Source organism: Ranitomeya imitator, chromosome 5 (genome assembly GCF_032444005.1).
Source record: "Ranitomeya imitator isolate aRanImi1 chromosome 5, aRanImi1.pri, whole genome shotgun sequence".
Taxonomy (NCBI): domain Eukaryota; kingdom Metazoa; phylum Chordata; class Amphibia; order Anura; family Dendrobatidae; genus Ranitomeya; species Ranitomeya imitator.
The window spans coordinates 216,674,529-216,700,461 of NC_091286.1; the positions used below are offsets into that span (position 1 = coordinate 216,674,529).

A 25,933-nucleotide genomic window follows, 5' to 3' on the forward strand; every position below is an offset into this window, starting at 1 on the left:
TATACGGACCAATGAAACGAGGCTTAAACTTAGGAGAGGAAACCTTCATAGGAACATAACGAGACGACAACCAAACCAAATCCCCAACACGAAGTCGGGGACCCACACAGCGCCGGCGGTTAGCGAAACGTTGAGCCTTCTCCTGGGACAATGTCAAATTGTCCACCACATGAGTCCAAATCTGCTGCAACCTATTCACCACAGTATCTACACCAGGACAGTCCGAAGACTCAACCTTCCCTGAAGAGAAACGAGGATGGAAACCAGAATTGCAGAAAAACGGCGAAACCAAAGTAGCCGAGCTGGCCCGATTATTAAGGGCGAACTCAGCCAAAGGCAAAAAGGACACCCAATCATCCTGATCAGCAGAAACAAAGCATCTCAGATATGTTTCCAAAGTCTGATTAGTACGTTCGGTTTGGCCATTTGTCTGAGGATGGAAAGCCGAGGAAAAAGACAAATCAACGCCCATCCTAGCACAAAAGGATCGCCAAAACCTTGAAACAAACTGGGAACCTCTGTCCGAAACGATGTTCTCCGGAATGCCATGTAAACGAACCACATGCTGGTAAAACAACAGCACCAAATCAGAGGAGGAAGGCAATTTAGACAAGGGTACCAAATGGACCATCTTAGAGAAGCGATCACAAACCACCCAAATGACCGACATCTTTTGAAAGACAGGGAGATCCGAAATAAAATCCATAGAAATATGCGACCAGGGCCTCTTCGGGATCGGCAAGGGCAAAAGCAACCCACTGGCACGAGAACAGCAGGGCTTAGCCCGAGCACAAGTCCCACAGGACTGCATAAAAGAACTCACATCCCGTGACAAAGACGGCCACCAAAAGGATCTAGCCACCAAATCTCTGGTACCAAAGATTCCAGGATGACCAGCCAACACCGAACAATGAACCTCCGAGATAACTCTACTAGTCCATTTATCAGGGACAAACAGTTTCTCCGCTGGGCAACGGTCAGGTCTATCAGCCTGAAATTTTTGCAGCACCCGCCGCAAATCAGGGGAGATGGCAGACAAAATTACCCCCTCTTTGAGAATACCCGCCGGCTCAGGAACACCCGGAGAGTCGGGCACAAAACTCCTTGACAGGGCATCAGCCTTCACATTCTTAGACCCCAGAAGGTACAAAACCACAAAATCAAAACGGGAGAAAAATAGCGACCAACGAGCCTGTCTAGGATTCAACCGTTTGGCAGACTCGAGATAAGTCAAATTCTTGTGATCCGTCAAGACCACCACGCGATGCTTGGCTCCTTCAAGCCAATGTCGCCACTCCTCGAATGCCCACTTCATGGCCAACAACTCTCGATTGCCAACATCATAATTGCGCTCAGCAGGCGAAAACTTTCTAGAAAAGAAGGCACATGGTTTCATCACCGAGCCATCAGAACTTCTTTGCGACAAAACAGTTCCTGCTCCAATCTCAGAAGCATCAACCTCGACCTGAAACAGGAGCGAAACATCTGGCTGGCACAACACAGGAGCAGAAGAAAAACGACGCTTCAACTCCTGAAAAGCTTCCACAGCCGCAGAAGACCAATTGACCACATCAGCACCCTTCTTGGTCAAATCAGTCAACGGTTTAGCAACACTAGAAAAATTACTGATGAAGCGACGATAAAAATTAGCAAAGCCCAGGAACTTTTGCAGACTCTTCACAGATGTCGGCTGAGTCCAATCATAAATGGCCTGGACTTTAACAGGGTCCATCTCGATAGTAGAAGGGGAAAAAATGAAACCCAAAAATGAAACCTTCTGAACTCCAAAGAGACACTTAGACCCCTTCACAAACAAAGAATTAGCACGAAGGACCTGGAACACCATTCTGACCTGCTTCACGTGAGACTCCCAATCATCCGAGAAGACCAAAATATCATCCAAATATACAATCAGGAATTTATCCAGGTACTCTCGGAAGATGTCATGCATAAAGGACTGAAATACTGATGGAGCATTGGAAAGCCCGAATGGCATAACCAGGTACTCAAAATGGCCCTCGGGCGTATTAAATGCTGTTTTCCATTCATCGCCCTGTTTAATACGCACAAGATTATACGCACCACGAAGATCTATCTTGGTGAACCAACTAGCCCCCTTAATCCGAGCAAATAAATCAGACAGCAGCGGCAAAGGGTACTGAAATTTGACTGTGATCTTATTAAGAAGGCGGTAATCAATACAAGGTCTCAAAGAACCATCCTTCTTGGCCACAAAAGAGAACCCTGCTCCCAATGGTGACGACGACGGGCGAATATGACCCTTCTCCAAGGATTCCTTTATATAACTCCGCATAGCGGCGTGTTCTGGCACAGATAAATTGAACAGTCGGCCCTTAGGAAACTTACTACCAGGAATCAAATTGATAGCACAATCGCAATCCCTATGAGGAGGTAGGGCACTGGATTTGGGCTCATCAAATACATCCCGGTAATCCGACAAAAACTCCGGGACTTCAGAAGTAGTGGATGACGAAATAGACAAAAATAGAACATCACCATGTACCCCCTGACAACCCCAGCTGGACACAGACATAGATTTCCAATCCAATACTGGATTATGGACCTGTAGCCATGGCAACCCCAAACGACCACATCATGCAGATTATGCAACACCAAAAAGCGAATATCCTCCTGATGTGCAGGAGCCATGCACATGGTCAATTGGGTCCAGTACTGGGGCTTATTCTTGGCCAAAGGCGTAGCATCAATTCCTCTCAATGGAATAGGATACTGCAAGGGCTCCAAGAAAAAACCACAGCGCCTAGCAAACTCCAAGTCCATCAAATTCAGGGCAGCGCCTGAATCCACAAATGCCATAACAGAATAGGATGACAAAGAGCAAATCAGAGTAACGGACAAAAGAAATTTCGACTGTACCGTACCAATGGTGGCAGACCTAGCAAAACGCTTAGTGCGCTTAGGACAATCGGAGATAGCATGAGTGGAATCACCACAGTAAAAACACAGCCCATTCCTACGTCTGTGTTCTTGCCGTTCAGCTCTGGTCAAAGTCCTATCACATTGCATAGGCTCAGGTCTATGCTCAGATAATACCGCCAAATGGTGCACAACTTTACGCTCACGCAAGCGTCGATCGATCTGAATGGCCAAAGACATAGACTCATTCAGACCAGCAGGCATGGCAAATCCCACCATGACATCCTTAAGAGCTTCAGAGAGACCCTTTCTGAAAATTGCTGCCAGCGCACATTCATTCCACTGAGTGAGTACAGACCACTTCCTAAACTTCTGACAATATATCTCTACCTCATCCTGACCCTGACACAGAGCCAGCAAGATTTTCTCTGCCTGATCCACTGAATTTGGTTCATCATAAAGCAATCCAAGTGCCAGAAAAAACGCATCAACATCACGCAATGCCGGATCTCCTGGCGCAAGGGAAAATGCCCAGTCTTGAGGGTCGCCACGTAACAAAGAAATAATGATTTTCACTTGTTGAACAGGGTCACCTGAGGAGCGAGGTTTCAAAGCAAGAAACAATTTACAATTATTTTTGAAATTCAGAAACTTAGATCTATCCCCAAAAAACAAATCAGGAATTGGAATCCTAGGCTCTGACATCGGATTCTGAACCACAAAATCTTGAATGGTTTGTACCCTTGCAGTGAGATTATCCAAACAAGAGGACAGACCTTGAATGTCCATATCTACACCTGTATCCTGAACCACCCAGAGGTAAAGGGGAAAAGAGAGACAAAACACACTGCAAAGAAAAAAAAATGGTCTCAGAACTTCTCTTATCCCTCTATTGAGATGCATTAACACTTTTGGCCACCTGTACTGTTATGACCTGGTGGTGAGGACAATAATGGACCTGGTGGTTAAGAGCACACGGAATGACCTGATAGTTACTAATAATACAGGACAAGCTCTGAGACGTGGGAACTCTGCTGACCGCAATCCCTAATCCTATCACACACACTAGAAATAGCCGTGGAGCGCTCCTGACGCTCCCAAGGCACCTCGTCACAGCCTAAGGAACTAGCTAGCCCTAAAGATAGAAAAATAAAGCCTACCTTGCCTCAGAGAAATTCCCCAAAGGAACAGGCAGCCCCCCACATATAATGACTGTGAGTTAAGATGAAAATTACAAACACGGAGATGAAATAGATTTAGCAAAGTGAGGCCCGACTTACTGAACAGACAGAGGATAGGAAAGGTAACTTTGCGGTCAGCACAAAAAACTACAAAAAGACCACGCAGAGGGCGCAAAAAGACCCTCCGCACCGACTCACGGTGCGGAGGCGCTCCCTCTGCGTCCCAGAGCTTCCAGCAAGCAAGACAAAAATCAAAATAGCAAGCTGGACAGAAAAAATAGCAAACAGAGAAAAACAAGCAGGAACTTAGCTTCTGCTGGGAAGACAGGTCACAAGAACGATCCAGGAGCGAACTAGACCAATACTGGAACATTGACAGGTGGCATGGAGCAATGATCTAGGTGGAGTTAAATAGAGCAGACAGCTAACGAATTAACCTCGTCACCTGTGGAAGGAACCTCAGAAGCCGCAGCCCCACTTACAACCACCAGAGGAAGCCCATGGACAGAACCAGCCGAAGTACCATTCATGACCACAGGAGGGAGCTTAACAACAGAATTCACAACAGAAATATGAACGGTGCAGAGCACTATATGGCAGAGCTATGGGGAAATATGAATGGTGCAGAGCACTATATGACAGATCTATGGGGAAATATGAACGGTGCAGAGCACTATATGGCAGCTATGGGGCAATAATGAACGGCGCAGAGCACTACATGGCAGAGCTATGGGGAAATATGAACGGTGCAGAGCACTATATGGCACAGCTATGGGGCAATATGAACGGTGCAGAGCACTATATGGCACAGCTATGGGGAAATATGAACGGTGCAGAGCACTATATGGCAGAGCTATGGGGAAATATGAACGGTGCAGAGCACTATATGGCACAGCTATGGGGCAATAATGAACATGCAGAGCACTATATGGCACAGCTATGGGGCAATAATGAACATGCAGAGCACTATATGGCACAGCTATGGGACAAAAATGAACATGCAGAGCACTATATGGCACAGCTATGGGGCAAGAATGATCTATTTTTATTTTTGAAATTCACCGGTAAATGCTGCATTTCCACCCTAGGCTTATGCTCGAGTCAATAAGTTTTCCCAGTTTTTTTGTGGCAAAATTAGGGGGGTCGGCTTATACTCGGGTCGGCTTATACTCGAGTATATACGGTACATAGTTATTAATTTGCAAAATTTGAGTAGAACTTAATTCCACTTGAATAGATTTGCTCATCTCTAAATATAATCCAGGGGTTTATTGGTTACAAAAGTTACTAAACTGATTAAAGAACAACAAACCTTAAGATTAATGCGATCCAAGAGCTCCTCTACAGACTTGGGCTTTGGTGGTCTTCCCTTGCGACGTCTTCTTGTTGGACGCTTAGGCTTTTCTTCAACTTCATTGATTACGTCCACATAAATGAACTTGAAGGTGCCAACTTTATTGTTTAAAAGGCCCATCCATGTGCCCATTGGAGGCTTGCTTATAATTTCAATGATGTCTCCTTTCTGTAGGAAAGAAAGTAATAACTCCAGTAAAGAATGTAATGCAAAACTGTACATCAGATCTCTGTTCTTTAAGAAGTGTTGAGCAACATTTCTTGCTTTTTTTTAAACTAGGGATCCCTCTCTGAATTGTCTACTTCTAAAAAAAAAAAGCTTAATATCCCCCATGTGTTTAGAAACAGCTCTACGACAATCGACTGCATTATTAACATAGTAAATGCTAGATTTCATGGTGAACAGACTTGCGTTTTAACACTTTCCAGTTTACACTGATCTGAGTTTTAAAGGGAACCTGTTATCCCAAAAATCGAAGATGAGCTGCGGCCACCAGCATCAGGGGCTTATCTACAGCATTCTGTAATGCTGTAGATAAGCCCCTGATGTATCCTGAAAGATGAGAAAAAAAGGTTAGATTATACTCACCTAGGGGCGGTACCGCTGCAGTTCTGGTCCGATGGGCATCGCAGTCCGGTCCGGGGCCTCCCATCTTCTTACGATGACGTCCTCTTCTTGTCTTCAGGATGCGGCTCCCTGTTGAGGGCAGAGCAAAGTACTGCAGTGCGCAGGCGCCGGGAAAGGTCAGAGAGGTCTAGCGCCCACGCACTGCAGTACTTTGCAAAGTACGCCTGCGCCGGAGCTGCGGCATGAAGACAAGAAGAGGACGTCATCGTATGAAGATGGGAGGCCCCGGACCGGACCGCGATGCCCATCGGACCTGGACCGCAGCGGGACCGCCCCTGGGGGAGTATAATCTAACCTCTTTTTCTCCTCTTTCAGGATACATCGGGGGCTTATCTACATCATTACAGAATGCTGTAGATAAGCCCCTGATGCCGGTGGCCGCAGCTCATCTTCGATTTTTGGGGTGACAGGTTCCCTTTAAAATGGGAATGTGCCCACAAACCTTAAGTTTGAGAGAATCGGAATCGTAGGGGCTGGGCGTGAAGTCAGTGTGCACCCTGGCTCGGCCACAGAATGGACCTCTGTATGGCAGCTCTTCATCATCACCGTCTTCAGACTTGACACTCTCCCTGTTGCTTGCAGATGAGTCTGTTGTGCTTACAGTTTGGCCACCTAAGAAAACAGATGAGCCACAGTCAGAAGCCCTGTATGAATGCCTCTCTGCACTGTAGCAGCGCTACATTACCCTAGTTAGGAAGGGTCATCAGAATATTATGCAGGTCTTGTACCATAAAATAGATAGCTAGGCTACTAAATACAGATGATAATCACAGCAGACAAAAATTACGCAGACACATACTGTGTATACAAAAAAAAATCTGCAAGAACATTGTCTTTCTGTTGACATCCTCTCCACCTTATCAATATGACAAACTTACTCATGGAGCTCTGACCACTCAGGGAGCTTCGAAGACTTTCTACGGAGCCTCCTGCTTTCAGTTTTGGTTTCTCAAGTGTGCTTGTAGGGGGCAGAGGAGATTCAGGAGAACAAGGTATCCCATCTATGCTGGAGTCCTGAAAAACACATTTTGACATGTAGAAAAATATATGTAATTCAAGGATTAAATAGAAAAATCAAGGATACCATTTGTACATAATGAAAATTGGAAAGATCATATAACACTTTAGCAGGTAACTTTTATTATTATTTTATTATTTATTACTACTAAAAAGAAAAAGCACTAGCACAAAAACTGGTAACTCTCCTACTTTCCTAATGAAGATTGGTTTAAATATGATGCATCAGCTATATAGAGTAAGGCTACGTTCACATTTGCGTTCTGCCGGGCTGCGTCGGGCGCAGCCTCGGCGACGCATGCGTCATGCGCCCCTATATTTAACATGGGGGCATGGGGGCGCATTGACATGCGTTGCATTGCGTTTTGTGACGCATGCGTCTTTTTTGGCGCACGCTTCAGGGCGCAGAGGACGCAGCAAGTTGCATTTTTTTTTGCGTCCAAAATCATGCCAAAAAAGGATGCATGCGTCACAAAACAATGCGTTTTGCATGCGTTTTGGTTCGCGTTGTGCATTGCGTCGCCGACGCAGCACCGCACAACGCAAATGTGAACGTAGCCTAACAGACACATCACCAAATGTAAAATCTTTAAAGCAGTAGATTTTTGTTATGTAATCTGACAGCAGCACGATGTAGGGACAGATATGCTGATTCCAGCAATATATCACTCAATTTACTGGAAGCAGCAGTTGTGATACAATCAGTTCTCTCTGCTGCAGATCTAGCAGAGCTCAGAATGCTGAGCTCTATGTAATGTATGCAATGTAACCCCGCCCACACCACTGATTGGCAGCTTTCTGTGTGTGTACACTGTATATTGACAAAAAAATGCTAATCAATGTTTGGGGTACACAGAAAACGTTGACTAGGAGGCACAAGGCACCTAGTCCTGTGGAGATAACCTTCTTCTGATTAAACACTGGCTTTATTGAAACAGTGACACACAGCCTAGTAAGTGATAAATCACTTGAATCCGGATCTCTGCCCTATAATGCTTTCAGACTACATAGCAAAAACCTGCTGACAGATTCCCTTTAAGAAATAAATAATGACACTTTGGAGCTATGCATTTTCTTACATATAAAGATCAATCTTTCACATCTATTTGTTCATAAACCAGATATACTCTAAGAAAAAGATCTCAGTGGACTGTAACGTTCAAAACCTCATGGATTCCCCCTTGTCTGTAGTCTCAATCCACTCTCACTCTCACTGGTTAAAGGTAATATGATTTTTGAGGATGAGCTATCAGTACCAGTTACTACGTGTAGGTTTATATTCATATGTTTTATAAACCATCATTTAAACCAAACATGTCTCTTCCAAAAAAGCTATACAGTGGTAATCTGCAGGTAAATTCTGTATAAACCTTTTTTTAAGCAGGCTTACTGGCACAGTGGCTACAGAGAGAAAATAAAGTTCTATTTTCCCTGCAGCCACTCACAACCATTCATAGGGAGGTTCAGTGAGTGGTTACAGTCACTGCTCACTATAGAGTGAATATGGCGTAATCACTCCTGCAGCTTGAGTGACAGCATGCTGTGCCCGCCCCAATGACACGAAGCGAGCAGCTGCAGGGAGAATATAACTTCACTTTCTCCCTGTGTCTGTGCTTCTAGTAAACCAGCCTAACATGATTTAAACCCTGCAAATCACCACTATATCAGCAGGTAAATAGTATTTTGGGAGCTCACAGGCTCCCTTTAAATTCCTAGACTGACCTAACCTATATTAACCAATCACAATAACCAATCTTAAGTCAGAATGTCAGTGTAAACTGTATGAAACGACGAAAAATTACTGTGTGTGGAAGCAGCAACTTGTCTTTCCAATGACGCTAACAGTTCAGACAGGCCAAGTACACGGGACTTACAACTGGTCATAAAAGTAGTCAGATGAAACCTATAATTTGCATTTTGCAAGACCAGCAACACATGTATAAATGTCTACAGAAGCTGGAATAGAAGCACAGCGTGATCTCTGAACCACAATAACCCCTTTGTCTGCCGTGTGTGTCAGACGACCATGGGGCACCAGAGCTGGCAAGGCTTTCCAGCACTTACTGCTTTTCAGCTGAAGTCTGTTGGTTTCTGGAGTCAATGGAAATCCTTTATATGCTGTAACACTGCCGGACAATTGCTACACGTCACTCACAGGTCATGGCTTCAGCAATCCAGTGTCAACATCATTCTGTACAATATACAATATTCTTGGAGAAAAACTGTTGGTTGGTGACATAAGTGCAATCAAATCTCTACATCCTTTACCTCTCATTCATGAAGGTATTTTAACAAGTGGGGGCACCATTATATGATGCACCACAGACTACCCAAAAACAAAAGCTTGAAGTTTGTGGGCTCTGATGCTAAATGTGAACCATGCCATCCAAAAACCATATCTGTTCCAGTACGAGGGCAATGGCATTTATAGCACCAAGGATGAGGAATCTCTAATATAGTATACTAGCTTCAAAAGTCACCCTTAAATACAGCAGACACTGCATATGCCAACAACTGGCATTCAATCTATATGTGTCAACGTGACATATCCGTTGGATCAGTGGCGTAAAGCATTGTCAGCTTGGGGCAGCAGGCGGCTTGTCTGTCTGCTATCATGAATAAGTGATAACAATGGGTTTCAAAGGGATTTTTTCTGTTCACATGTTTAAACAACAGGTACGACTAGACAATCATTTTACGTCAACCAATTATTTGTCATGATATTGGCTACACAATTGTCTAATATTTACAGCCATGTAAAGTCATTCATTAGCAATTCTAACTCTTTTTCGGCATGGTGAGAGGTTAGTCATAGAGACGAGGCATTCTATTAGATGTAGTCAGAAATGTGGAAGGAGAACAAAGGCAGGAGAAGGAATAAGGGGGAAGAAATAAGAAGGGAGAAAAGAGGGATGGAGGAGAAGAAAAAGAAAGATGAAAATGAAGGAGGAAAAAGAAGGATGAATGAAGAAGGAGAAAAAAAGAATAAGGAAAACTAATAATGAAGAAAAAGAAGGAGGAAGAAGGATGAAAAGCAGATAAAGGAAGCATGAAGAAGGAGAAAAAAAGAAGGAAGAAAAAGGAGGAAGAAAAAGAAAGAGGAAGAAGGCAGAAAAGGAAGATAAAAAAAGAAAGAGGAAGCAGGGAGAAAAAGGAAGAATGTGGAAAAAGAAGATGCATGAAGAAGGAGGAAAAAAAATAAGGAAGAAGAATAAGGAGGAAGAAAAAGGATGAAAAAGAAGATAAGAAGGAGGAAGCAGGGAGAAAAAAAAGGAAGAATGTGAAAAAAGAAGATGCAGGAAGGAGGAAAAAAAAAGAAAAAAAAGGAAGAATAATTGCAGCCTATAGTTACCCAGATTTAGTAATTTTATATGTGATTAAACTATTTGGGACTTCCTAATATCATCTTCCTTGTCTATTTTCTCTAATGCAGAATTCCTTTCATAAGATGGGTTTCATATTAAGATATGTTTGGAAGTAATATGTACCAGCATATCTTTATATGGTTTTAGTCAATGATTTGGAAAATGAAAATATCTGGTTCGTTATGCAATACGACTATTCTTATCTGACATAGTTTCGACCTTAGAGGCCATAGTTTATGTATGTTATGCTTTTTACAAAGTGTTCTTGCACGTGAGCCTGCTTGTCATACAGCTCTGCACAGCTAGGGGGCAGCATATACCAGTGTGGAGTCTGTGGCTTTGCAGATAACTTTTCTTACACATGACTTAGAATATGTGCTGCAGAAAGGGATTATAAAGTGTCTATTATTCTGTATGTAAATGCTGCTGCTTTTCCATTAATCTTCCGAAACATAACATAATTCAAATGTGCATTTGCTCATTGCGTTTGAAGGAAAAAAGTGAAATGTGTATGGTTTGCTCGAAAAATAGCAGAATCTTCATTTCTATACTATTATCGGGTTACAGCAGGTTTGAACATAAAAGGACATTATTTTATTAGTTTCTATGAGTAGCAAAAATATTTTGTTCTTCTAAAAGTTTTATTCCAGAAGCATAATGGCTATTCTGTCCTCTGCCCCATCTTAGGTTCTATTCACATGTAACAAAAATATGATGGCTTTTCCATTCAGATTTTCAGATAAAAGACAACGAAACTTGAAGAAATTTCATCCACACACTGTGGAAGTTTCCTGAACAAGAATTGATCCAAGTCAAATCAGCTCATATTGTGGAATTGTTGCTCACTTGTTCTACATTTTTCCCCATTGACTTCAGTGGAGAAGTCAAAATGTGCCAAATACCCCAGTTGTCGTGAATACTGCCACAGATTACCAGTGGATCTACAGCAAAATGTTCCACACTATTTTGATTAATTTTGTGCAAAAAACACTAGTGAATATCAAAAGAGAGTTAAAAAAAAGAAAAAGGAACTTCAAAAGATCCACAAATTATGAATTGGACCATGTACGGTAATTTTATAGTCTAGAATATGTGTATTCACCTCTCCCGGCACTCGTATGATAATAGCAGCCTGGTCTCCTGCTATTCTATGTCCTCTGGGCCTCCAGGAAAGAAGTGTGAACTTACCCTTACTGTAAAAAAAATTAAAAAAGCCTCCAGATAAATGTGAAGGTCCTACTAGAATTATACGTGTTACCAGCATTAGGGCCTCTTACTACCGAGCCAGACGATTCCAGCGAATATTCATTAGCTTTTCTCTAAAATCCTTTGGAGACATTAGCTTGGTGGCCCTTAGTAGTAGGATAGTAATGCATATCAATGTGCGTCTGAGTGGAACCTAGTCTTGGGACCCCATGTAACCTTGGCTGGAGTCCAGGCTTTTCACCTGGAGCAAACATCTGCTGTGTTATGGTCCCCACATGCCCGGGCCAGCTCAGAGATGTATTCAGCATTTTCTCACTCCGGACACCAATGTTAGCACCTGACTATTACCAGTACCAGTTTCTCAGCCCCCTTTAGCATGGCTCCTAGAGAGGCTGGAGGCTATGCATACATACATATGTCTGTTCTGTAACACAGCTGGGATCCAGGACAGGACACATTGTTTCTGCTTTCTGAAGCAGCTTAACTTCAATAAACAATTTGTGGGAAAGGAATGTAAATTTCCTACTGACCTGCTCTGACACCGAACTTGTGTATTTCTTGGACATCCTTTTCCTCATGGTTTCCTTGACAGACTTGACTTTTTTACCAAGTGAGATCCTCGGCGTGGTGGGGGATTTGATGACTTCTTTGTATATAAACTCACCATCTTTCTCCTGGAAGAGTAAGTCAGGTCAAGTTCTGCTTTCCAATAGCTACATGCATAAGATGACCAAGAGCCTAGGGCAACTAGCTATTTGTGGAGCCACATGTACGAGCAAATGATTACTAGAAACAAAATCATTCTTTTAAGGTTTCTTCCACAAAATCTTGCATATGCCGGGAGGCATTGAACATTCTTGGTAAAAATATCTTCAAGAGACTGAAAAATTGTATTTTTAAGTAAGATTTGTGAAGCGCTAATACTAAACAGCTTTGGACTTCAGCCTAACAGATCTTGGTCCTCCATATCTATGAAGGTAGAAGGAAGTGACATAACGCATGGGCACCACTAGCTGAGAACCATAGCTACCAGATCTACTACCTAAAGGTGCATTGCCAGCTCAGATATTCATGACATATCCATAGGATATGCTACAAATGTTCGATAATGCAGGTCTGGCTAGGACGCTGCTAGGACTAACATCTATCTCAAAAATGGGGTCATCACTAAAGCTTTCTTGAGGTACAAATGCTAAAACACCACACATACCCAGGCATCTTCCGGGTGTCTTTTTAGCTTTCCCATTAACTTGTATTTTAAGCAGTGAGTGTCTTCCTAGTGGAACAAGCCTTGCAAAATTATCATGCTACTGATTTTGAACACTTGGCATCTTTTGAAAGCCAAATGCATATAAAAGAAGATGAAAGCATGAAGAGCAAGTAGTTTTCACACAGAAATATATTGAGCATTTTTTAGCATTAATTTTGTTTTCAAAACTAATGACAAAAAAGAAAACATTGAAAAAAAACTCAGTATGAACACAACCCTAGGCTATGCTCACACTGAGTTTTTTCAGGAGTCTGCTATGCAGAAACTCTCTTAAATCCTCCTCAAAAACTATACAAACTTTTCACTTCGCTTTTCATTTGCTATTTTTTTTTACTGAAGAGGTTTTGAAAAACGCCTAGTGGGAAGAAAGTGCATGTCACTTCTTTGATGCAGTTCCTGACGGAAACCTGTCCCAATAGGATCAAAAGATGGCAAAAGCTCTTCCAAAACTATTAAAAACAGCTTCAATAAAAGTAGAACTCCTTCAAAACCTCACCAGAAAAGGAGTTTTTGGAATTGGTTTCTGCTTGAAAACTTGCAACTTTTGGGAACATGCCCCAATACTGGTGCTACATGGTGACATCTTGCGTGATCAAAAAAAGGAAAAAGTAATGCCAGCTCATCATAGAAGTCCAGTGTGCACGGAACCACAAACCTACCACTCGTGTTTGAAATGTGGAAAAAAGTAGAAATTGTTTCAGCTTCTGGTAAAAATCAAATAGACCAATTTTCATTTAATTGAAGTTAAAGAGTCCAAGGCAGGATGCGTTTCGAACATGGGTGTTCTTTGTCAAAGCTTTGACAAAGGACTACCATGCTCGAAAAGTGTCGCTTATTGGCCATTCTGACTTGGACTTTTTAACTTCAATGAAATAAAAATTGGTCTGCCAATTTACCAGAAGCTGGAACAATTCCTACTTTTTTCGACATCTTGCGTGTCAGCAACTCTCAGGCTAGTCACGTGGCCAAAAACATTAGTGCAACCCGCTCAAAAAATGGCCACGTCAAAGATAAGTCTAGCAAGACGCAGTTGCATGTGATCTGGATTGAAATCTATGACTAACGAGTCACTTGTGAACAGTTACAGAAAATGCAACACATTTTGGAAACATTTTCAACTTTATCAATGCGCCACCATAGGAAATCATAGGATGCGATGTTGCAAAGCGACATGTTGCTCTGTAGCTTTAGCCTTAGGGCGCAATGCAAGAACTGGATGGTGGGCCTCCCGACCCAAGCGTGACATATCTATACAGCTGTCATGTTCGTGTTTGGTCAGGAGAGTCGTGGCCAGTCCATGCATTGCAGTCTGATCTTAGTCCAATTTATATGTCCATATAACTCGCCCTTAAAGTGAACTTTCTTCTCTAGCAGCTCTCTAACTTCTATCATTTACCTGAATATTGATGAGTGAGCCCTCCCGGTGGTCCCGGAAAGGCAACTGCAGAGGATTTCCGAAGGTGCGCTACATTATCACCAAAACTGCCACAGATCTATGTTTGAGAAATACCATATCACAAGTGTTTTCTAGCCTGGCTATTGGTAGATTTGCTACTATGGCTTTGGAAGAAATTAGTTTTTTATCACAAAAAAAATTTGCTACGATTTCCAGCAGCCAATTTCATCTGATTGGCTACTGAATGTACTATGTTTATCGACTTAAAATGCCAAATAAAATCTGACAGCCTGCTTGTTGGCAGTGTGCAAATAAAAAGTTTTCTACACTGCACTAAACTTTACGTGTTTAATCAAACGCAGAACTTCAGCTAAGTGATGGCAGTGAGAATTCCTATAGAAGCCTAGCTGCCAGACCACTAGCAATGTGACTTTTCTGGCAGGGCTAGTGAATGGGTAATAAAAGTCTTGTGACAGAGTCCCTTTAAAAATAAATATTATGGGTCTTCATGCATAAACACTGATCTGAGAATGTGTCAGTATTGCAACCAATCAGAGTCCAGATTTTATTTGAAAGCCATGATCTTATTGGTTACTGCCTATTTTTGGAATAGTTTTTATACACAATGAGGTCAAGTAACTGAAAATAGTCTTGGAGAGGGCAGTAAAATATAACTTTAAAGGAAATTTTTCATCAGGTTTCTGTACACTATCTGAGAGCAGAGACCCTAATTCCAGTGATGTGTTACTCACTGGGCTGGTTACTGTCATTTTGAAAAAAATCTGTGTTTTTTTCTGACGCAGATGTACCAATTATGTGAATGATGCGCCCCAAGTAACCCCACCCTCACCACTGATTGGCAGATTCTACCTATGCACAGAAATCTGCCAATCTGTGGGGTTATAGAGAGCTCATGAATATGCTTGACTACATGGCAGCAGGTTTACTAGTCCGCTAATGATAAGCGCCTGCTGATAAGACTGTGATGTCACTAAGCAGCCCAGTAAGTGACACATTACTGGAATCAGGGTCTCTTTCTCTACATTAGGTTGCTCTCAGATTAGTTGGCAAAAACCTGATTACAGACTCCCTTTAAAGAAGCAGTATAAGCCTTTTTTTAATAAGTGTCAATTATATAATGTATATATACACAAGATTCAGATAACACAAGTATCTAATGCGTTGTGTCTCCTGTATGCACTTCATATGTTATCAGACACTGGTCTACAAGAAGCCCCGTGAACTCACCAGGGGGTCCGCATTATTTCCAACATGTAGAGAGCGATTATTTAGGTCAAATCCACCAAAGCTGCAGGTCCTCTGTGAATGACATAGAATAGAAGGGAGCAGATAGCAAGAGAAAGATGGGACAATGGAGATAAAGAAGAATACAATTAATCAGAGAATGAACGTCATCCAGCACAAAACATATGCAGCAATGGAAACCAGGAAAATAAAACATTGAAGTATTTGATGTTACACCACAGTGATTCATGCTCACAAAATGAGGTCTGTGTGTATCACACGCTTTATAAGAAGTTGTTTGTCTAGGACATTTGGTTTGGAGGCACAGAAACCACTTAATACATTGCTGGTTGAGGCGCCATTATTTGTAGACTTCATCAAAGTCTTTCCAGACATCTCTCAACCCTGTGATGGATGTGCTAATGTATGTTAACCATATGGCTGGCTCATTGTTCACAAAGACCCCTGCCTGATCTGCTCCCCCCACTTCTTTATCTGTTCCAGTATGTTACATGGGCGCATGGTATACACTTTTCTAAAAAGGGACTGAACAATAGTGGGAAATATCTGACTATACATAATATCACTATATACTATACACAAAATCAATCATCATCAGGTAAAAAGGTCAAACATAAAAGTAAAAAATGTCAGCTTATCCCTGCCACATAAAGAAACGTTATTTACAGAGGTAGACAATGACGATCCTAAAAAAACGGCAAAGAAAACACCTTAACTCACACAAAAAAATAGAAAGATAAAAACTTAAAGTGGGTATAGTCCACAGTGATTTTTCTGATGCAGCTGCCCTTTTTCTAAAGCTCTCCACATGCATGACATGACATACATGTGATGGCACATACTGCCAATCTAAGGGACTATTTGTTGGCGGGTATTAATAATATTTTTTTCCTCAAGATATGCATCCAAAGAGGTGTCAATGCTCTATTAAAGTAGCAACAGGATAAGTTGCCCTTGATCATGTACGGTTATGGTGAAAGCTCTGGATTAAGCAATCATTTAGCGAGCAGCGGTCCAATGTCTACGGCCCGTGTGAGGCAGATTGGAGAAAAACCTTGGTTGGTTACTGCAGAAGATCCTGTAGATTAGTTTGCACTAAGTTTTCTAAGTATCCATCTTGCATAAGGATTCATTCACATGTCGGATTTCTTGCGGACGGGAAAACGGCTCGATTATTTAGATCAGTGTGGTCAGAGTGACTTTTTCTCGCACGAGGAGAAAAAAAAAGTTTCTCCACCTTCTCCTATGTGAGTGCGGTTCGTTTATTTCACAGAATTGCAGTCGACTTTGATCCAACCCTCAGATCAAAATCGGATATATCTTCACAGACATGTGAATGGCCCCATAGACTATCACATGTACAAGTAAGTACATAAGTGAAGTGTTCTATCTCATGCTTATTGCCTTCACATGAAGAATTACTTTAAGGTAGACTGCTCCATGTAACTGTAGGTGATCAACAAATGATCAAAAGAGTAACCAAGTTTATTTTTTTATTTTCACCATTTCAATAATAAATGTACCAAGAAATGATAAACGTACCAAGAAATGATAAATGTACCAAGAAATGATAAATGTACCAAGGATTTGTATATGTGTATTGTCTTTTTCTACGTTTCCAAAGCTTTGTCCATTCATTTTTTTCCCTAAAGGCTGTCCCCAAACATAAATTTTTTTTCTTGTTTCAGAAATAGCCGCGCCTTTCTTTTTTCATGTAACCCTAAGATGTTTCGGGAACACTGTAAGCAACTTATTCCCATGTATGACAACAGTATTCTTGATATACACGACTACAACATGAAGATATGTGTTCTCATCCCAACAGAACAAGCGATCATGTACAAAAGCTATTTTTTCCAAAGATCTAGCTATCCCAATGCTAGACGTAAGTCAAGAGATATGCGAGGATTTTCACATGACTCGCTTTACACTTTGTATACAAATAGATCATCGCTCTGCAAATGAGAGTAAGCCATAGCAATATAGCTTGATGGATCCCAAATCCCTCCATGTAATTGTATCCTTACACACATTCTATAGTTAAACTCACTTTTTGTGGATATGGTTGGGTTATGTTCATAAAATGTTGCCAAATGTTCACTTGTACAGCGGAAAATACACACTGAAAACGTCCATGGGCTACAGTGGGCTTGATGCTAAAATAAAGTCTCCCTTTGTCAAATATTTGTGCAGAATATGCTTTGCATACCTTTTTCTCCTTTGTATTAAAAAGCATAGATGACTAGGCTTAATAATGAAAGGCGATTATGATTGGATCTTAGTAATTAAAATTGGATCCCTGTTCCATATTTGCTGGGCATCATACTGTCATCATAACTACACGGCCTGGTGGTCACTTACAAAGTCAGATTAGACATGACTATATCCCTAGAGGGACATAATTCCTTTCCTAGCCTCTGTGTCCCTTCTCTATACTCCATCGAGTACCAATTCTGCCATAAAAAGAGAATCTGTCAGCTTTGTATGCAGCTGTATATAAGGGAAAGCATCTTACAGCCAAAATCAAAGGTGCAAAAAAAATACATTAATTACATAGTAATGCTTGCAATATTTTCATGAGAAGAGCGCATCCCTGCCGCACACTTTATCAAACAGTCCTATTAAGAGGCAGGTAAATCTGCTCCAGGGCACCTTCAGACGTTCTTACAATTGGGTCTGAGATCACACCATAAGGCACAGACTGGCTGCAGGTCTCCCGACCCTAGCGTGACAGTCTCATATGTTTCTATGAAGCAACCATGTTAAATCAGGAGAGCCGCGGCCAGTCTGTGCATTGCGATCAGATCTTAGACCGATTTGAACAGACGTCTGAATGCGCCCTGAAGCTGACACTATAGGTAATATGCGACCAACTGGTTGATAGAAAAATGCTGCCAATTGAAAAACTGGTTGTTAAACCGTGTATTTCCTACCAATCGGAGAAAGGGAAAAATTAGGTGTAGAAAATTGTTCATGGATGTATGAGTGAGTGTACCGAGTGCTAACGCAGACACACGTAACCATAATTCTAAAGTGAATAAATCCAGATTATTATTTATTATGGGTACTTGTATGACCAACAGCCGATATCATTATGGTCATTTTTAATTCTGCATTGTATACCATTTTTTCACATAGCCAATTGGTGCAGATTTGAGTTTTGTAGACAGTGTAAACTTAAATTGGGTTTTCCATGAATACCGTATTTTTCGGACTATAAGACGCACTGGACTATAAGACGCACCCAGCTTTTAGAGGTGGAAAACAGGGAAAAAAATATTTGAAGCAAAAAAGGTGGTAAAATATTTAATAAAATAAACATACTATTATATGTGTTGTTATTATATATAATAGTATGCTATTATGTTAGAAGCTATGGGACCAGTGTGGTGGCTGTAAAGTACTATATGAAGATGCTAGAGGGTGAGTATAAGAATGGGGGCACAGGTCTTATATTTAAAGCACCACTCCAGCACTGAAAAATAACACTGGAGTGCTGCTTTAAGAACCCATGGGAGAACTATAATTCCCAGCATGTCCTGCAGATCCTATGGCATGCTGGGAGTTATAGTTCACCACAGGAGTGGCAGAGTGCTTTATTGTGTGTTGTAGTGACTAACCTTTTAATTGTGGCAGCCAGCCACACTGTGGTGAGGTAAAATGCTGCCCATCCCATGGCACCACAGAGCGATCCCTCTTGTTGCCTCTCCACAGCACAGGAGTAAGCTTGCAGATTGTAGTGTGGAGTCTGCAGGACCTGTGATGACATCAGAAGAGGGAGGGCACTGTGCTGCCATGTGATGCTCCAGCCCGCCCTCTTCATGACATCACACAGGTCCTTGTGCTGGAGCACTCAGCATCCATCCAGCACAGCCCTGGCAGCCCGGTATGCAGTGATGTTGTCCCCTCTGGCCCCTGCTGCTGCCTCCTCCACCAGACACACAGATCTCCCCGGCTTCTGCAGGAATCCAGCGCTGGGGAAACCATGTGTGTCCCTGTGAAGGAGTATTCATGTGCTGCTCCCAGCTCACTGCCCAGCTGACAGGTGGGCGGGGAAGCAGCTAATGAATATTCACTGCACTTTAATGATCGGGACCATGTGGTTTCCCCAGCACTGATTCCTGAAGCCCAACAGGGACATTTGTCTGCCTCCTGCCTTCCAGTGCAATCGCACTCGCTGCTGCCCCCTCCCAAGTTACATCCCTACCATAAGACGCACCCACACTTTCCTCTCAAATTTGGAGGAAAAAAAGTGCGTCTTATGGTCAGAAAAATATGGTAATTGTTTTAGCCCATAGGCTTCCAAAATGTAAAAATAACTTACTCTCCGATCCCTGGTTTTGATAACAGTTTACAGAGGTGATGTTACATCTACATCGTGTGTGACCGCTGCAGCCAATCACTGAGCTCAGTGGTTGTGCTGTCTGCATTGACAGACAGCTGAATTTTATCTCAGTGACTTACGATAGTTAAATTAACAGGTGTATAGTAACATTGGCTAGTCTTAGGCTACTTTCACATTTCCGTTTTTTTTAATCCGTCACAATGTGTCGTTTTGGGAAAAAATTGCATCTTGCAAATTTGCCCGCAGGATGCGTTCTTTTCCCATAGACTTGTATTGCCGACGGATCGCGACGTATGGCCACACGTTGCGTCCTGGTTGTGTCGGGTTTTGGCGGCCCGTCATCACAGAAAAACGTTCAAGGGAACGTTTTTCTGCAAGTTGCATCCAGTGTTTCAGACTGCGCATGCCCGGCAGGAAATATCACTCACACGATATTTCTTCATGCTGCAGTCTGATGGAAATGTGAAAGCACACACTTCCATCGGTACGTCGCGCAGACGCTTCGTGACGGCCCCGTACCGACGGAAATGTGAAAGAAGCCTCAGTTTAGACCACCTGTTAATCGGCTTACTACGTGCCAGAAATTTGCTTCAAAATTTTTGGCACATTTTCTGGCCATACTTTCCCTAGAGGCTATTCCCATTTATCAACGCATGCATTGCCCCTCATTTCTTATGTATGACAGTTAGAATTCAGAAGCACTTAAGTTACTAAATCTCCCCCATTATTTCCAATTATATATCGTATTATCTATCCATAGTGTCCCGATTCATCAAAACACATGCCCCTTTCAATTTTCCCTTTTCCTGTAAACTATGTGTCGCTTCCTATATCTCTTCTTTGTTAAATGTAGCTATTTGCACAGGAAACGGACAAATTACTGGCCTTTTGTCCAAGTAAGCAGAAAAACAAGACCCTTCAGCCCTCTCTTCAAGTCAAGAAAACATAGGAGGCAGCTGGAGGAAACAGAGAAAAAGCCAGGTTTTAAAAAACAAAGGACTGTAACCACACTAGGGAGATAAACAGATTTTGTAGCTACTTTATATAATGGGGGGGGACTTTGCTGGAAGCTTCAGCTGGTACGTCAGTGAAGTATGATCCCAAGAAAACAAAAAGAAACAAGTCATCAGCTCAAAAATGGTCAAATAAAAAAAAAAGAGATCTATGATAAACGACATGAGAACAGAAAAAAGGAAGACAATATTCTGCTTCTTCCACATCCTTAAAGCTTTTTGTTATTCCTCATTACAAATTATACACCAAAGCCTCAGAAATACCGCATGATACAATGAAACTGATCAGGCTAGATGGGAACCTACTCACATGTCAGGACATTGACACAATGGCTTATTGTAACCTATAGATCCCTAACAATCCTAAAGGTAGAGCCAGAATAAAAGAGGGTCCAATGCTGACGCTTCTTGCACATGAAACAGTTAATGGAATGATCTGTGGCAACATGCAATCAGAAGAATCTTTGGAAAATAATAGGTATATGACATGCACACCACCGTCTGCATGCTGCGTAGTCTGAAAACAAAATGGCACACAGGATGACCACTTCCACAACATGTGAACCTTCTCCATGCCCCAGAGACTGCAGTCAGCGATACGTTGCATTCTGATAAGTGTGTGACTCCCTGCTTACACAGGTTGGGGATAGAGAAAATTGAGCAATTGTATTGAATGTGTAAATGGTTTTACCTTATGCTGAGTAGATGTCTTATGGGATATTTGTGAAGCCGTAAGATGCAGAATGGCATCGCAATTGCCAGTAGGAGTATGTGAGAGCCAGTGCAGAATAATGAAATCTTTCTACAAATGGCAGAGTCACTGCGCGCCTTGAGGCATCTTTCCATTAGATAAGATTTGTCAGGCCTGTTTACGGTTGTGTAATTAGACATAGCTCTATAACCAAAATGTGAGAACACAAATAACTGGCACATTTTTCTGCAGTACAGAAACCTAGATTATTCTACACTTGGCCACTAAGAGACTATTTTTACATACAGGCATATTATGTAAAACAACAATGTCTATGCAGGGGACTCTATCCACACTTACAAAATGTTCACAGTTCATTAAGTATTTGGAAATAAATGTTAGTGGCTAAGCTTTCTTTTGGCATCTATCTGAAGTGGAAAAATGTGCACATCTAATGTTAAGATCATATGTGGGAAGGGTCATGTAAAGTCATCGCTGACTGCAGCTCAGTGGGAGATGGAAGGCAAACACCAAGGGAACATTCAGACTCACAGACTTTTGATGGATTCTTAAGAGAACCCGTTTAGTACAACGGTCCACAGTGGCTGCCCATTTCCTCTCCGCTTCTTCCTCTTCTTCCAGTAAGCACCGTTTCTCAGCCTTGCTAAGGGTTCGGTCACTGCCAGGTCGGACAAGATGAGTCAAGTTCAAATGACTGTATAAGCTTTTCTCAACCACATAGGTGATGTTGAATTCGCTGACTGTGCGGCCCCTTGGCCTTCTGTTTGGAAAGACACTGCTGCCTCCTTTAGTCCGTTGGCGGAATATTTGCGGATCGCAGACTGGAGAAGATGTTCCTTTCCTAGATGGTCGCTGGCTGAGAAAAGCTCTAGCACATGAGTAATTAGAGTCAAGTTTCTTCAATCTTATCTGCTTCCTGATATTTTGCACCTCTTCCAGAGAAACCAAAAGATGATGTTTGTGCCTGTTTCTATCATAAAAGCAAACACTTTCTGTACTACTTACCCCATGGCTCAAGGAGCCAAGGCTTTTCCTTAATTCTCGTTCTGTCATGGAACGGGAAACCTTTTGGGATTTGTCATCTTCAGGATACGAAAAAAAGGTTCCAATTTTCTTGGGGGGCTTGATAAGCCCTCGACCTTCTGTTTTGCTCAGTGTCTTTACTAGTTTTCTGTTAACGCTCATTGTGTCAAAGTTTCCAGATGAAGGAGATGTAGAAAGTGGGAAATCTTCTGGATGGGTTTTCTCTAATAATTTATCTTTACATTGTGTCTTCTTATGGACTCCAGAATAAAGTGCTGATTTATCATCTACAACAGGAGTGCTGTGAACTGCATCTTCTAGACCTGTGTAACAAGATATCAAATTGGTAAACAACCAATATTCATAAATGTCACAATACTAAGTGAACTTTTGCAATTTGGTGCCAAGCTTGCATGATCATAGCTTAAAAAACACCCTTTCCATTATGAATTAATTAATTGTAATAATAGCTAAGGCATTGCCAGACATTTAAAGAATGTGGGAAGTCACTCTGCCAAAGAGAGCCTAAAGAATCTTGAGCTAAAGCAGATGACATTTCAGAAAGGAAAAAGTTCTAATTATTTGAATTGGAAGCTACATAAAAAGCAGGATCATTTCAAAGCATGCTGCACCAAACAGTTGGTATTTAAAAAATAATTTCATAGATTTCATTACTAGAATGGCTGCTGCATTTTCCTAATGTTTCGTTATAGTGTCTAGAACTTGGGCTCTCTTGTATGGGGTGCCATATAAAATGGATAATGGAGTTATTTAGATTTCTGATTGGCAAAAATTATAGCAACAAATTCTTAAAAGTAGGACGCAGTCAGACGACCATATAAATCAGACTGAGATTGGACTACAGAACTGGAACCGATCCTAGAGGGAAAGCTGCATAGAAATATATGCAGCTGTCATGCTCGGGTCAGAAGAGCCGCCAGCCAGTCTGTGCATTGCAGTCCAATTTATGCATCTGTCTGACTACATTGTGAGACAAAATAGGTAATCATTCCATTAATACTGGCAGGCAGAAGCAAGAGACGTTGGGGCAGGCTCACCAAAATTTTTATGCCAGTATAGCGCAGTAAAAGCTTTGAAAAGTTGCAAAATGTTTGTGGAATGTGGAGTTGCACAAAAAATTTTGCGATTTTTGCGATTTTTATGTAAGCCAGTGGTCCCCAACTCCAGGCCTTGAGGGCCGCCAACAGTGCAGGTTTTCAGGATTTCCTTAGTATTGCACAGGGGTTGGAATCATCACCTGTGCAGATGATTACATTACCACCGATGCAATACTAAAGAAATCCTGAAAACCTGCACTGTTGGCGGCCCTCGAGGCCTGGAGTTGGGGACCCCTGATGTAAGCTTTGCCAAACTGGGTTGAACTGGTGAGGAACTGGAGAAGGATGGGAGTGTCCATGCCCGCTTGTCCAATTCATCAAAAGTGCTGGCGCTTTGTATGGGAGAAATGCTACTCCAGTATCTGGCGAGAGTGGCACTCCTGGTGCAGCACATGCCACTTAGAAGATGCGGCAAATACATTAAGTTGTGTCCGTATCTTAATAAAATTGGTGCCAGCAAGACTGGTGTAGCACAAATTAATTGGCATCCATAAATGTGCTAGAAAGCAACGTGAGGGCCTTAAACAGGTAAAAGAACCAAAGTAAGTTCGGAATTTCTTGATTGTAATATTGTACATCTGGGCTATAAGAAAATACATTTTGGGGAAGCAGCAGTGGCATGAAAGCCAAAGAGTAATGGTCACAATTTCCAAGATTGTAGGATTAGTTCTAATACTACCCTGCTACTTTCTACATAATGGAGCATTAAGGATGATGCTTCGCCTGTCATATTCACCTTCTGTATTTGGCTTTTTCATTTCTTCAGCTCTAATAAGTTTCTTCCTCACTCTTCGAGTAGAGTTCACAAGCTTGTGCAGTCTCTTAAATTTTACTGATTCCTCAGATTCATCTTCAGACTGTTCTCTCGACTAGTGGAGAAGGAAAATAGACACACACATAGATAGAGGGCTACAGGGTAGTGGAATTCAGAAAATCAACATATCTATTTCAAATAATGTACTCATTCTACAAAGAGCAAAATAATAACCATCCCAATACAGCAAGTCTCAAAAGCATTAGAATAAAGTTCTGCAAAAAATACGGCAAATCATAGATAATGTCCAAGCCAAGAGAGGCCACATGTATTCACTACTCAATGAGAACATATGAATCACCGGGATATTCATACCAAAAGTAATGCTGGGAATTTGCAGTGAATAGCAATCACTTAGAGATTATAGTCATATCTGCAGAGAATTAGACCAGTATTATCTTTATATAATCTTTTGGTCTATTGAAAAAGCCTTTTCCTTTAAACCAGGACCCCCAACAATCTGAAAGCTATAAGATGTTGACAATAGCAAGGCGCCAAGTTCTCTCTCTTCCGTTATACCTCTTCCTGTGCCATTTGTAAAAAGAAGAGTCCATGCTTCCTGAGTTTAGAGTCTATGTGGTGGGGAAGGGATTAAACCTATAATGACAATAATGCATAGACTACTACTGAAAAACGTAAGTAAACTTGCAACCAGAATTATGAGGACATACAGGTCCTTCTCAAAAAATTAGCATATAGTGTTAAATTTCATTATTTACCATAATGTAATGATTACAATTAAACTTTCATATATTATAGATTCATTATCCACCAACTGAAATTTGTCAGGTCTTTTATTGTTTTAATACTGATGATTTTGGCATACAACTCCTGATAACCCAAAAAACCTGTCTCAATAAATTAGCATATTTCACCCATCCAATCAAATAAAAGTGTTTTTTAATAACAAACAAAAAAACCAACAAATAATAATGTTCAGTTATGCACTCAATACTTGGTCGGGAATCCTTTGGCAGAAATGACTGCTTCAATGCGGCGTTGCATGTAGGCAATCAGCCTGTGACACTGCTGAGATGTTATGGAGGCCCAGGATGCTTCAATAGCGGCCTTAAGCTCATCCAGAGTGTTGGGTCTTGCGTCTCTCAACTTTCTCTTCACAATATCCCACAGATTCTCTATGGGGTTCAGGTCAGGAGAGTTGGCAGGCCAATTGAGCACAGTAATACCATGGTCAGTAAACCATTTACCAGTGGTTTTGGCACTGTGAGCAGGTGCCAGGTCGTGCTGAAAAATGAAATCTTCATCTCCATAAAGCATTTCAGCCGATGGAAGCATGAAGTGCTCCAAAATCTCCTGATAGCTAGCTG

At 41.7% G+C, this 25,933-nt stretch overlaps 1 protein-coding gene across 6 annotated transcripts in view; it reads right to left on the reverse strand.

Moving 5' to 3' along the window:
- The window catches only part of SASH1 (SAM and SH3 domain containing 1), a 415,520-nt gene that overhangs the window by 42,461 nt on the left and 347,126 nt on the right, over positions 1 to 25,933 (reverse strand). For 4 of the 6 annotated variants that reach the window (XM_069725895.1, XM_069725896.1, XM_069725894.1 and 1 more), the window contains 7 exons: positions 24,528 to 24,660; positions 22,182 to 22,996; positions 15,563 to 15,634; positions 12,179 to 12,322; positions 6,939 to 7,074; positions 6,503 to 6,672; positions 5,392 to 5,601 (listed from right to left, as the gene is read on the reverse strand). In XM_069725895.1, the coding sequence (XP_069581996.1) occupies positions 5,392 to 5,601; positions 6,503 to 6,672; positions 6,939 to 7,074; positions 12,179 to 12,322; positions 15,563 to 15,634; positions 22,182 to 22,996; positions 24,528 to 24,660 (1,680 nt within the window). The remainder of the gene's footprint in view (positions 1 to 5,391; positions 5,602 to 6,502; positions 6,673 to 6,938; positions 7,075 to 12,178; positions 12,323 to 15,562; positions 15,635 to 22,181; positions 22,997 to 24,527; positions 24,661 to 25,933) is intronic. The other 2 variants (XM_069725897.1, XM_069725899.1) reach the window with 2 other exon arrangements.